The sequence below is a fragment of the Chelon labrosus genome (genome assembly GCF_963514085.1).
Source record: "Chelon labrosus genome assembly, chromosome: 20".
NCBI lineage: Eukaryota > Metazoa > Chordata > Actinopteri > Mugiliformes > Mugilidae > Chelon > Chelon labrosus.
In genome coordinates this window covers 21,413,768-21,427,549 of record NC_140353.1, presented here as the reverse complement: position 1 = coordinate 21,427,549, position 13,782 = coordinate 21,413,768, and the positions used below count along the sequence as shown (strand labels likewise).

The 13,782-nt window shown below is 41.8% G+C and overlaps 2 protein-coding genes across 3 annotated transcripts; both read left to right on the top strand.

Moving 5' to 3' along the window:
- Positions 1-3,304: 3,304 nt before the first annotated feature.
- LOC311505936 (transmembrane protein 151B-like) lies at positions 3,305-5,499 on the top strand. The gene is made up of 2 exons (XM_084569763.1): positions 3,305-3,470; positions 4,049-5,499. The coding sequence occupies exons 1-2, from the start codon at positions 3,393-3,395 to the stop codon at positions 5,456-5,458; spliced, it is 1,488 nt and encodes a 495-aa protein (XP_084425889.1). The 5' UTR covers positions 3,305-3,392; the 3' UTR covers positions 5,459-5,499.
- A 5,149-nt stretch (positions 5,500-10,648) lies between these two features.
- On the top strand, positions 10,649-13,751 carry mtres1 (mitochondrial transcription rescue factor 1). 2 transcript variants are annotated; one of them, XM_084569162.1, is made up of 4 exons: positions 10,649-10,739; positions 11,617-12,070; positions 12,403-12,475; positions 12,582-13,745. In XM_084569162.1, the coding sequence occupies exons 1-4, from the start codon at positions 10,721-10,723 to the stop codon at positions 12,762-12,764; spliced, it is 729 nt and encodes a 242-aa protein (XP_084425288.1). In that variant the 5' UTR covers positions 10,649-10,720; the 3' UTR covers positions 12,765-13,745. The 2 variants fall into 2 exon arrangements, with proteins under 2 accessions (XP_084425288.1, XP_084425289.1); XM_084569163.1 differs by lacking the exon at positions 10,649-10,739 and adding an exon at positions 10,821-11,003 and having other exon boundaries at positions 12,582-13,751.
- The last annotated feature ends 31 nt before the right edge of the window (positions 13,752-13,782 follow it).

Here is a 13,782-nt window from a genome sequence, read left to right as displayed (position 1 = left end):
AAGGATGAGAGAGCCTGGTGCGGCTCAGTGTCGGAGTCGGTGGACTCTGACTGCACCAGCAGCCCGGACGGAGAGCAGGGCGGCTCGCTCCCGGCCAGCGAAGCCAACAGTCACCTGAACGGTCTGGTGGTGGGAAGTGCTGGGGACGAGAACGGTGGTGAACCCGATGACCTGCTTCTGTACGCCAGTGCCAAGAGAGAGATGCTCTTCAGCAACAAGCGGATAAATATCTGCAGCAAGAACGGGACCATACGAGGAGTGAGGAATAAAGTGAGCGCTGGACAAGTGCTTTTTAACAACCTCTCCAATGTGTACTCTGTAAGTAGCCACATATTATTTTAAACTGCTTTTATTGAAGGTTAATTCAGCTGTAATCTAATTACTGAAGCACCTTCTTCTTGCATGAGCCCAGAATGGAAGATTAACAAAAACTATGAACCTCATAACACATATTCTCTTTTCCTTTTAGGGTTCCCTGCGTCATCAGAAAAGGAGACCCTGGGAAAAGTAAATAGTGTGAAAGTTTCCCACAGCGTGATCAATGGGGAGAAATAACCCAGCAGTCCTCCTTTGCTCCGGCCTGTGCAAATTCTTTCATTCAGAGTCATCCAGCTGACAAGGTTTTAACATTATGTAGCAAATAATGCACTATATGTTGTGGTGCATTATTGGATTTAGTTTAACTGTTGCACATTTGTCGTTTATCTACATCTTCAGATTTTTATAACCACAATAATTCCTCTGAAATGGACCAATGCTAAATATGTGAACATGTTTCAATAACTGCATAAATTTGTAACTAAAAAATACTAAACCAACTGACCGAACAAGTACCGTCACTTGATGCTCTAAGACTTTAATGTGTTCCTGAAAACATTTTTTGTATTTTTTTTTAAGATGTTCGAAGTTTAATTGAGACCCAGAATTTGATATGATTTTTGATATTTGGTGAAGTCTCTTTCGTGTCTTGTTGCTGAACAATGTGTGTTTTTGTAAGCATTTTGTAATGTTGTTCACAGTAGACTGGGCTTGCTTCGCATTATGTTCCGTGCAAAATTTACATATAGTAATTTACAGTTTCTGCTTTGTTCAGTACATTTATTAAATGCTTCCAGATATATATTGCATTATGGAGTGTATTACTGGTGTGACTGGTGGCACTCATGCTTAATTTCAAGTACAATCAGTAAAAGAATTTCTGTAGCATTTATCCTCTCGACTTGTGACACAATATATGTACAATACCAGACAGAAATTTATCTAAGTTAAGGTTTTATGTGTTATAAAAAGCTGGATGATTTTGCATTATCCTCCGGTCAAATGTGAGTGTCCTCCAGGTCAAATGTGACTTGTCTCTAGTGTTTCTTTGTCACGTAATTTTAGGTAAATGCTGTCTACTGCCTGTGAATTCTGCAAAGAAGTGTCTAATATATAGTAATTATGTGTAACACAGAATACGATTGTTAAGCAGTGCTCAGCTCACGTCACCCAGCACAATCCACCATCTTATAAAATGTATTTAATGTAACAGATTTCTTATGGTGTCAGGCTCAGACACGGATGTGTTCTGTTCAGTTTTATTTATATAGAACCAAATCATAACGGACTGCAAATCATCTCAGGGCGATTTACATAATAAGATCCAGACCTTGCAATATAATAGAGAGAAACTCAATAATTCCCCTTCAAGCAGCATTTGGAGACAGTGGGGGACACAGAGGTAATAAGATGCAATAATAGCGCTCATACAGTAAATGGATGGAGGGGCAAAGAGACAAGAGTTGAATTAGGTGCTCATGAACACCCCTTATTCCCCAGCAGACTAGGCTTATAGCCAGTATCAAGAGAGGCAGCCCTGACCATATACTTTATCATTTAGAGGTTTTAACTAAGACTGTACTTTGAGAGTGAAGCCACCTATTGAGGTAGATTACATGTAATCAAATTCTGTGCTACTTTATGGTTCCATTGAACTCTTATTTTTCAATCCACTGCCTTTATTTACCAGCAATAATCACACACTTCCAAGGTGCAGTTCTTGCACGCTAACATTATGATCAGTTTATAAAATACAATACTTTATAATGGATTAAATTGTCAGAATATAAATGATTCATTTCTGTAATAGTAATTCAATGGTTAGGTCTGCAACTGATTATTGTTTTCATTAATGATGCCCTATGCCTGGTGATTCATTCATTCATTCATTCAATCATCTTCTGTAACCACTTGTCCTGTGAAGGTGGTGCTGAAGCCTATCCCAGCTGTCATAGGGCGAGAGGCGGAGTACACCCTGGACAGGTCTCCAGTCTATCACAGGGTATTTTGCAAATTACTACAGAATGTCTTAATGATGTCAACCGCATTTTACTAAAGCCAAAGAGTTGTCCTACCAACAATGCAAAGATCATATATGTTCAGGGTTTTTATCAGAATGGACACAGAAAAGCAGCATCTCAAAAACAGTTGGAAGTTTGTTTAAATAAATAATAATAAAAGCGGCTGCAGGTTCATATTGTGGTTATATGCTATAGCTTCATTTTCGAGTTTCAAGTACATCTTAAACACTTTGAATGCAGGACTTTTTGAGTATTTTGAACTCAGATCTGGTTCGAATCTGGTTATTCTGAGAAATAACGTTTTTTTCTGTGGACAAAGGCAATATTAAATGAACAATACTAACAGTTATAATATGTTCTGGTTACTATTTAGGTGCTACAAAAAAATAAATAAAAAAAAATAAATCTGCGTGTAAATTGTGCTTAAAGAAGTCGATGGACAGGCAGATCCTTTAAAACCCAAAAGTGTTTAACATCTCCTCTGCAAGGCTTATTCAGTTCTTCATCAAACTCAGGACTATCTATTTGTGTTAAATACCTACGAATACAATTGTAATTGACAAATTTCAGTCATAACTGTTGATTTCTCTACACAAACAGATTCCCCTAGCTCAAATCACTGGCCGTGCTCAGGTTGGGCTTTCCCTTTAAGTGGAAGGTTTCTGCACCAACACCGTTCACCTGCCTCAGTCAGCACCATGGACAGCGACCCTGCACACGCTGATGAGCACACAGCGGGCTCCGAGGGGCAGGACTTGCTCTTTTTGTAATGACGACCAGCTAATACAGTATAATCTACCATCACATTACTGCGGCACGGACAGCTAAAGCGTAGGGAGCAGGATGCGGGCTTTTCTATAGACACTCCCCGCTTTTCTCCCATTTCACAGCCAAGATCCGGTTCTTTTTCCGATGCCTCCGTCGACTCGACTCTTAATGGTAGCAGATGTAACGCTGACAAGTGGCTCGTCTTGGCTGAGAGACGCTGCGGAGCGAGGTGCTGAAACCTCTTCCTCTTCCCACCCCACGCCCTGTCATTAGCTGCCCAGCACCATGTCCCCTCCGGCATCGGCCGCGACGGCGAGTGAAAGCAGCACGACCACCGTGTTCGAGGAGGACACCAGAGAGGAGGTATCATTTTCTGCCATCCTTCGGGGTTGAGCTGACGCCTTTTGTTATGGTCTGTTTGTCAGATCTTGTCGCAGGGGCTTAGCTAATGGGTCCATGCGCGGGCTGGAACACACTGCATGCAGGTGATCGATGACAGGGATTTGCTGTGACATGCGTATATTCCTGTATCTTGTAGCGTTTATAAGAGAGTCAAATCACAGCATTCATGTGATTGGTAATCATCCCGTCAGCATCTTTACCTGCCATTCACCTTTCACGCTGCAGGGCCTGTCACATCTTTCCAGCACTTAAACCTGCAAACATGTAATCAGGAGAGCTCTAAAATGACATGAAAAGACCTCAGTGGTTTCAAATCTTTAATCTTATCAGAAGGCTTTTATTTGCAGGGACTTTCTTATATATGGGGCTCTGGTGCATGACCTGTTCCTTAATTTAAGTCTACTAATGCAAACCGTCCTGTTTGTTACACATGTTGCAGTGATCAACTGACAGTAGAGCACACTGCGAGCAAACAGTTAACTGGTGATGAATGAACCATTTCTCATCACTTTTGTTTTGTTTGTGCTTTGCCTCAACAGCAAAGACCCCTGAAGCAATCTCTGAGTAAGTCCTTTTGTCGGGAGAGTTTTTGGAAATGCCTGCTCCTGTCTGTTCTCATGTACGGCTGCATGGGAGCAATGGTTTGGTGTCACATCACCAAGGTGACCCGCCTCACCTTTGACAGTGCCTTCAAAGGGAAATCCATGATGTACCATGACAGTCCCTGCTCTGATGGCTACATCTACATCCCTCTGGCCCTGCTGGGCATGCTCTACTTAGTCTATCTTGTGGAGTGCTGGCACTGTCATGTGAAGAATGAGTTGCAGCACAAAGTGGATGTGGAGGGCATCTATGAGCGCATCCAGAGGATGCAGCAGGCCAAACCTTGCATCTGGTGGAAGGCCATCAGCTACCACTACGTTCGCCGAACTCGACAAGTCACGCGTTACCGCAATGGAGATGCATACACTAGCACCCAGGTTTACCATGAACGCGTCAACACCCATGTGGCAGAGGCAGAGTTTGACTACACTCACTGTGGGGTCAAAGATGTTTCCAAACAGCTGCTGGGCTTGGAGAAGTCTGCTCTTACAAAGATGCGCTTCACCAAGTGCTTTAGTTTTGCCAACGTAGAGTCAGAGAATTCCTACCTCACACAAAGAGCAAGGTTTTTCACTGACAATGAGGGCCTCGATGACTACATGGAAGCCAGAGAGGGCATGCACCTGAAAAATATTGACCTTAAGGAGTATGTCTTGGTGCTCTCTGACCCAGATCACCACCCCTGGTATCTGTCCCACTACGTCTTCTGGTTTGCCTCATTCCTCACGTTCTCCTGGCCTCTCAGAGTCTTCACAGAGTATCGTACAGCATATGTCCACTATCGCGTTGAGAAGCTTTTTGGGCATGATTACATCCCCGTGACCCCGTGTGATGATCGACCATATTGGCGTCGTATCCCTCGCGTTAACACCATAGACAGTACAGAACTGGAATGGCACATTCGCTCCAACCAGCAGCTGGTGCCCAGTTACTCAGAGGCTGGACTGATGGACTTAGCCCAGTGCCCATCCAGCTTCAATGGGATTCGTCAGAACTGTGAGCGCTGCCACAGAGCCATCAGCTGCTCCTCAGTGTTCTCCAGGAGCGCCCTGAGCATCTGTACTGGTGCCAGCTCCCGCATCCCCTTCAGCGGCAGTCGGTTCTCCTTGGCCAGGCGATATGGCTCCCAGCGCAGCTGCTTCTGGAGGAGCGGCAGCTTGGATGACCAGGAGAGCCCCAGCGAAAACACACGCTGCCTATCAGAGCGACACACCACGGATGACGAGGGACCCCCGGACTATGATGATGCACTTTGCTACCCGGTGCTCATCGTCCACTGCAGCGAGAATTGCCACAACCACAGATCCTTCCACAGAAATGGCTCCTGTGTGGAGACATCTTTATGACTATGCAGTCACTGATAAAACACAGTGGCGTTTCTGTAGCATACAAACACTTTGGACATCAGTGTACAAACAAATCTTAATGCCACAGACACACATTCATGCTGTATTGCCACACTTGCCACTTGTCTGAATCCTGAATGTGTGAATCACCAAAGCAATAACAGTGGTTAGTGAGCGGAGAACAAAGTGGCAGTGCTCTGTGAACCTGGAAAAATGATATCTGCTTGGCTTCCTGTGAAAACCAAGGAAACAAAGACTGTTACACTGTACGCACCATTGCCATAGTTTTTAAGCTTTCATACGTAAAGCACATATGAAACTAAAGCTGCAGTTACCTCATAAGACCTTTTCAGAGGTCGTTGTTTAAGTATCTCTTGTGCGTTCAGTGATATCTCAGAACAAAATCAGAAGTGGCTAGACAGATAAAGTTGGAGCTGATGATTTAAATGTCATTAACAACAGTATGTGATCAACGTCTAATTCCAGCAATAACTGTGAAAACAAACACCACCTTCTCAACTGGGAGGACAGTCCATCATATATGTTGCTCTAATACATATCAAAGAGACACTGGTCCATCCAGAAACGTCCACAACATAAGAGACATTTTATCTCTCAGATACTCTCTCTCTTGGATAACTGTTGAACCGTTTATGTTCGATTTTTTTTACTTACGTTAAGTGCTGCAACTTTTTGCGTACCTATTTTTTTTTACTCATGCTGGGTTTTTTATTTATTTCCCAGAATGCCTTTTGTCTCTTTATTTTCAACTGTTAATTAATGTGTTGGTGGAAAATGAAGGAAAGCGACGATTGTTCAGAGTGAAAAAAGCTGAGAGCTGCACCTCCGGATGAAGAGCTCTTGTGGCTGCATTACATTCTGGTGCATCTTTGCTTCTCCTCGTCTGACTGTTAGCAGTTGGTGCTATGTGGCAGCTCCACAGAGAAGCATCCATTTCAGTTTGAAGTGACAGACACACAAACACAGTGTTTACCGTTGGTGCTTTTGTCACATTTTATCCTTCAGATCAGCTCAAAGCAACGACACAGTGTCACTGAATGGGTCTCTGTTAGGAAATAAGACAGAGCAAAGCAGCAGTGAAGGGTGGATTTTTTTAATTTGTCTTGACTGACCCAGAAACTGAAAAAATTGCCAGTTCACTAACGCTGTCTGGTCATATGAGCTTTCACCTTGACAGATTAAAACACATATAGAAAACCATATCATCCATCTTCAATTAATCATGTATAGTTTGACAATTTTGTCTTGGGCTCTTCTGCTGCCTACTGCCACGACGGAATCTGCCTGCAACTGTGGTATAAACATGTCATCGCATTAATCGAGCGGACGGGAAAGACGAGGAGCGCTCTCTTTGTCTTTTTTGTTTCTGGAATCTACACATGAACAAGTGAAAACCATCCACCAAACAACAAAACGCTGTGTGCAAAAAGATCGTGCCATTGTTAAATCCATGGAAGAATATGCATGAGGCTCTGTGTTAAAAACCATAAAACATACATGAATGTAAACCACCAGCATACATGATATACTGTACTATACGTCCATTATGTGTCTATAGGAACGGAGTAATGCTCCATTTTTAATCTGAAAAGCGGTGATTTCCCTGTCTAGTGTATATTGATTGTGCACCAACATGCCAACACGGGGAAAGAGATGTTGGATGTTGTCATTTGATTTGTGTGGAGGACCCCCTGACTCTTCTGAGCACAGTTTACAGGCAGCATATGCAAGGATGTAAATGCACTTACATTTACACACGTACATTATACAACCTTTATAATCCAGACTTTTGTATAACATAACAGGAACATATTGTATGCATTCTAGCACTTAACACCTTGTTCTTACATTGTCTTCAATAATGTGGTGATGCCAGTATTATTATGCACTTGATGCAAGTGACACTAGACATTATGAATTGTAGTGGAGCTGAATGTTAATGTAAAGTCCCTCAATAAAGTAATAAAGTATTCCAAGATGATATATTTACAACCACATAAAAGCTCAGACAGAAAACAAAAACAAACTTCTTGTACAAAGTTCAAAATGTTATTGTCATTGTAACCAAAATGGGCTGTATAAATAACTTGATGACCTTTTAAAATGTGTGTTTGAATTTATCATATGCTGGAAAAATAAAAGTTGCAATAAATGTCTGTGGTGCACCCGTGTATTGTCAGAAGAGGTTGCTGCCTTTCATCCTCAGACTTGTGGGAGAAATCTTGGAGGGGAGTATTGCTTCGCAGCCAATTACAGGTAATTTTCACTCCAGACATAATATGTGACATTAATATGTCACATGGAGACATGGTGATATTTTGATTCAGGGTTGTGGCTCTCTGGCCAGCTGATGCCTGGGCTTCTAGTATCAGCCCAGTATTGGTATCAGTACAGGTGTGTTAATGGTGCATTCCATTTAACAGAGGTCCACCTACTGTGCTTGATGGTTTACAGTCAAATTAAATCAAGTCAGCTTTATTTGCCATGTTCACCAATCAGGCAAAACATTATGACCACCTTCCTAATATTGTGTAGGTCTCCCTTGTGCCTCCAAAACAGTTGGGACTCATCAGAGAATGGACATGGGCCTTCTGAGGGTGTCCTGTGGTGTCTGGTAACAGAATGTTGTTAGTGGGGGCTTTTGGGTCCCCTTGGAGGGATTTCAGGTGCATGCCCAAAGCACCACAGCTCCCCAGTCATGACCACAGATGTGGCTACCACCTTACTAAGGACTAAATCTCATGGTGGCTTGGTGTGTTACAGCAACAGTCCGAAGAAAAAGATCCCATGAATGTAAATGAGTTAAAGCCCTAACCCTAACCCTCCCATTCACAAGTATATTATCTAGTGAATCGATATAGTAATAATACAGTGTGATATTGCCCTATGGTATGTTTGAAATGTGACTACAGGCATGGCTTTAATTAACATTGTCCCATCTATCAGCGAGTAAAGCCTATGACCTCTTGCTTACGTGACTTATTATATTATTATCATCTGCACGTATTTCTGTAATAATGTGTTCTAAGACTCATAGTTATGTCGACAGAAAATGCAGTTTTACTTGATAATGGTGTATAGGCATTACTCTGTATTTGCATTTGTACCATTATCAGTCTATTATTCTATTCGCCTTTATATTCTTGCTATTAAATAATATATTTATCATTATTCTTATGAAAATTATCACAATTTGTGTTATATTTTATATTAAGCTGCATGACAGTGTCTGAAGCATCCTTGGTATTAAAGATGGCTCATATGTAGAAAGTGACCTATAAGCTGAGTCTGTGTGTTTTATGAATACATGTTTTATGAAATCTAGCACAGAAATATGATATTAGGACACAGTTCTCTGCTGAAATTCTCTTAAATTTCCCTTTAGTAAAGACCCTATCTGCTGCAAGGCTTGTGAAGCAAAGCCTCTCTACTACTGCTGTGTGTTGTTGTCCCTGAGTAAGATAACAGTGACTCTATCACTTATTTTGCAAAGGATCTAGAGCACAGGTGTCAAACTGATCCGTGAAAGGGCCGCTGTGGCTGCAGGTTTTCATTCCATCAATACAGCAGCACACCTGACTTGGTTCAATCAATCAACTGAACTGCCTTCCCGTAGTCATTTCAGGTGTCCTCTTGCTGATGTGTCTTCCTCCCCCCACCAAGTGTCTGGTCTTTTTTCCTCTCTTGAGAAGTGTTTTAGGGACGCTCCTCGCTCTTCTGACAAGACTTTTACCGATTGGACTCTTTCATTCTACATTTCAAGTTAGATATCTTTGATGAAGATTATTTTATGTGTCTTAGTGAATAAAGTTTGATGTAATGATCTTCTGTGGTCATTTTTGGTCTCCCTGACTCATTCAGATACAAATAATCAGGTTTCCATAAAATGCTACATAGCTTGGTGTCCTCTGGTGTCCTCTGCACTCTCCTCTTTAGAAATCTTCAGTAAGATTTGAAACAGAGAAAGACACAGTTTGTTTAGAATAACAATCTGACCTCTGACACTTTCAGTTGATTGCCACTGTCTCCCACTGTCACAGTGCTGATTAGTGAGCAATGCTCTGGCTGCAAGTTTTTTGTTGAACAAGCCACTGATGAGCTGATCAAATCCACAGAGTGTTGTTTGGACATTGGAAGGGGACAACTACAGGAAGTCTGACCTTTTGCACAAAACATTTTTACTTGAATGACAATTTAGAAATAGTGGAAAAACTTAAATATGTCAGAATCAGATTCAGAATCAGCTTTATTGGTCAAGTATAGGTGCACATACAAGGAATTTGACTCAACTTTTAGCAGATATATACAGGATCCAGGAATTTGTACAGTGAGTATATACTGTACAACTAATGAAGAGTTATTGTTGTTGTTCATGCGGATGATCTCACACTCTGTGACTGCTCAGAGTTCATCAGAGCGACAGCCTGGGGAAAGAAACTGTCTTTGTGGTGGGTGGTTTTAGCATACAAGTGATCTGTGATCCCGGACTGAGGGGAGGAGTCTAAACAGATTGCTTCCAGTCCACTTCCTGACCCTGGACCGGTACAGGTCCTGGATGGAGGGAAGATCGGTACCAATGATCTTCTCTGCAGCCCTGACTGTTCTCTGCAGTCTGTCCCTGTCATGTCTGGTGGCAGATCCAAACCAGACCATGATGGACGGGTCAGGACAGACTGGATTATTGCAGTGTAGAAAATGATCAGCAGCTCCTGAGGCAGGTTGAACTTCCCGAGCTGACACAGAACGTGCAACCTCTGCTGGGCCTTCTTTCGAACAGTGTCTACAAGTGGGAGGTCCACTTCAGGTCCGATTGTGGATTGTGAACTTGAATGAGTCTGCTGTGGGGACTGTTGTGTTGAGGATTGTGACAGGAGGGGTTGATGGGGGTGCTCTTTCTGAAGTCCACTGTCATCTGCACAGTTTTGAGTGGGTTTAGCTCCAGGTGGCTCTGACTACACCAGAGAACCAACTGTTCCACTTTCCTGTCTGCAAACTTCAGGATGTCTTCATATTACATACTACTAATAATTATTTTTATGATTTATTTTATGAAAAAAAAGAAAGAAAATCCTTATTATTTATGTTATGAAAAAAGAAAGAAATTCCTTTGTTGTCATTTACTTGTCAGCTCGAACATAACATGAACATGTCGTTCTCCGTCGATGCGATAGGTGGCAGTACATTTATATCAGCTGACACACTACTACTGGAGTCAGCAGAGCCGACGAAGTGCGGCCAGCTATGAAAGGTTATTCTATAGGTGAGTAGACTTAGCATATAGTAACTGCATGTGAGTGACATTTGGCTAAAACTGACTGTAATGTGTTTTCTGGTTTAAAAGCTCGTAGTGGGTTGCACGCACTGCACGTGAGCTTACAGAAATGTCCACGAGCTTCTTCGAGAAAAGTCAAGCTAGCTAGACAGCGCCATCTTCTTCTGCTACGCCTCAGCTTAAAAATGTACACTACTTAAAAACTCTCACAGCAAAATACACAGACGGACGCTGATATCAAAATGCAAAACGGTAACAGCGCTACTTTCTATAAATGCTCTAAAGATCTTTATTGTTGTTGGCTGGTGTCAAACGTTGTCATACACTTAACTTCCGGTTTACCAAAATAGTCCATGTACATCTCCTTTGCATTTCGTACTATCGTTGTTTTACAGAGCCATTACTGCAAAAGTGTTGCGTAAATGTAAAGTATATATATATTTTTACATAAGCTACACAAATTGGTCCTAGTAATAAAAGATAGGCTTTTATTTTGAAGGTGACGCCAAATTTAGATTGCTGTTGCCGTTTTAATTGTAAACAATCTTATTCTTTGCAAATACATTTAAGATTATCTAATTATTTAGAATTGATCTACATTTTTTCGTGTTGGATATTAATTCATTTTGTGGGTTGATTGATATTATTGATGTATTCCAAAAAATGGAAAGTTTATTTTTACTCGCAACAGTGATCAGAGACAAAACAAACAAGTGCAATGTGAGGAGCATTTGGACGTGTCTGATATGCAACATTGTTGATATATTATTGCTGATACAATTTTGACATATCTGGTTTTATGCTTATGTGGCACAGCAAGATCAGTGATTTAACATAATGCTCTCTGTGTTCCTTAATTTTTAAGTGACTGGGTGGAGCTCCAACATGCAGAGTTTGGTGGTTCATGCACTGGCCATGAGGCAGCTGGGAAGGTTGAACCCTCGCCACCTGCAGGCTGCTGGATATGGACTGAGGCACACTGAATGGTGTCCGAGGACCATTCACACACGCCAGCTGTGGGGCTGCTCGGCTTTCCCTGCACTTCCCTGTCACAGATTGCCGTTCCGTGGCAGGGACGCCGTCAGGAGTTGGTCTGTTCATCAGTTGAGGTTTAAAAGCAACAAGAAGAAGGTTCCTTCTAGAGCTGCACAGGAAGAGGAGGAGGAGGAGGAGGAAGAAGCAGATGAAAAAGACCCAGAGGACAGTGATTATGAAGATGTGGATCCAAATGAACCAAAGGACTATAAGGACATGGAGAAATATGTGCAGTCATTCCGCTATGATGTCATGCTGAAGGCAGGCTTGGACATAGCACGCAAGTGAGTCAGTGCATCACAAATTTGGAGGCCATCGTTCTTTATAGGCAGCAGCTCATAAAACATCTGAGGTGAAGGTGGATAAATGGGTTTGCCCAAATTTGAGTTTTTGAGCCAATGAGGAAAAAAATGCTCAAAACAAACAGATTCCTAGCTTATTTATTCTGTAAAACTCCACTATGGTAGCAGTTGATTTAAATGGTCTGTCATGTTATCAGTGATGGATTGTTGTTGCATGAACATATTTATATATGCGTGCAATTAACAGAAAACAGCAGGGATGTTTAGTTGTATGAACCTGAGTAGAGACTAACCCCAACTTTATCTTACGACAGTAAAATTGAGGACGCTTTCTACAGCGGCAAGCTCAGACTAAATGGACAGAAACTCATCAAGAAAAGCAAAACGGTGAGTTTTTTTTTTTTCTTCTTCTTATAAATGATGTACTCCTCAAATTCTCACATTTCCACAGTCTGTCTTCTCACATATTTGTTGTATTTTGTTCTATATTCAGGTGAAAGTTGGGGACATCTTGGATTTGGTACAATCAGAGGACCAAGAAACAAACACGGTTATTTTGTCAAGAGTCATTCTCAGAAGGGTTTTTGGTGAATCCAGTAACACAGACAAATATAAAGTTGGCGTAAGGCGCTGGAAGCGTCTTGAGCTTTCCAAGGAAGAGGCCTTTAAACCGTGAACCTGGGACAGCAAAGGACTGCATATTACTGATTGAGGGCAACGACAGAGAGTGCTATCATATGACTTGTATTTAAATGGTCCCCAGCATGTTGAATCTAGATCGTATTACACAGGTGTAAAGTGATGGTTAACATTTGACAGTGGTTGCAGGCCTTGAGCAGTTGATTGGGAGAAGCATTTTTAATGTGTACCTTTCGCCTCATTGTTGTAAAGCTCAATAAAAGGTGCACTTTAAAGTTTTGAATCCTGTCCTCATAGAGAGCACACAGGCTTTTTCTGCATGTTTTGAGTTTTCATCTGAATGAGCAATTTTGTTTTGCTCGACTGTTCACAACCTTTTATATTAATTCCCATCCTATATGCTCTCACTGGCCATCTTATTAAGTACACTTGTTCAACTACTCTTTAATAAAAATATTTTATCAGCCAATTACATGGCAGCAACTCAGGTCATCTAGGTATGTACACATGGTCACAATGATCTGCTGAAATTCTGAGCATCAGTATCAAGAAGAAAGTTGATTTAAGTGACTTTGAATGTGTCATGGTTGATGCTTGCTAGGACAGGCCTAAGTATTTCAGAAACTACTACTACTACTACTGGGATTTTCCACACACAACTGTCTCTATAGTTGGAGAATTGTCTGAAAAAGGGAAAACATCCTACCAGGTTGATGCCAGAGATCAGAGGACAATGGCCAGACTGGTTCAAGCTGAACTCAAATGACCAGTTGTTACAACTGAGGTAGGCAGAAGAGCATCTGAAGAAGATGGATACAGCAGCAGAGGACCACGCCAAGTGCCACTCCTGTCAGCTAAGAACAGGGAACCAAGGCTACATATTACAAGGGCTCACCTAAGGTGGACAATAGAAGATTGGAAAAACATTGCGTTTGATGCCTCGTCTGTGACATTTGGATGGCGGGGTAAGAATTTAACATAAACAACACAAATGCATGGATCTGTCCTGCCTTGTATTAACAGTTCAGGCTGGTGGTGGTGGTGGTGGCGCAGTG

Coding starts and splice junctions, on each gene's coding strand:
- LOC311505936 (XM_084569763.1), top strand. CDS start 3,393: ATGTCCCCTCCGGCATCGGCCGCGACGGCGAGTGAAAGCAGCACGACC. Junction 3,471..4,048: donor AGGAGGACACCAGAGAGGAG/GTATCATTTTCT, acceptor TTGCCTCAACAG/CAAAGACCCCTGAAGCAATC.
- mtres1 (XM_084569162.1), top strand. Junction 12,071..12,402: donor GGCTTGGACATAGCACGCAA/GTGAGTCAGTGC, acceptor ATCTTACGACAG/TAAAATTGAGGACGCTTTCT. Junction 12,476..12,581: donor TCATCAAGAAAAGCAAAACG/GTGAGTTTTTTT, acceptor TTCTATATTCAG/GTGAAAGTTGGGGACATCTT.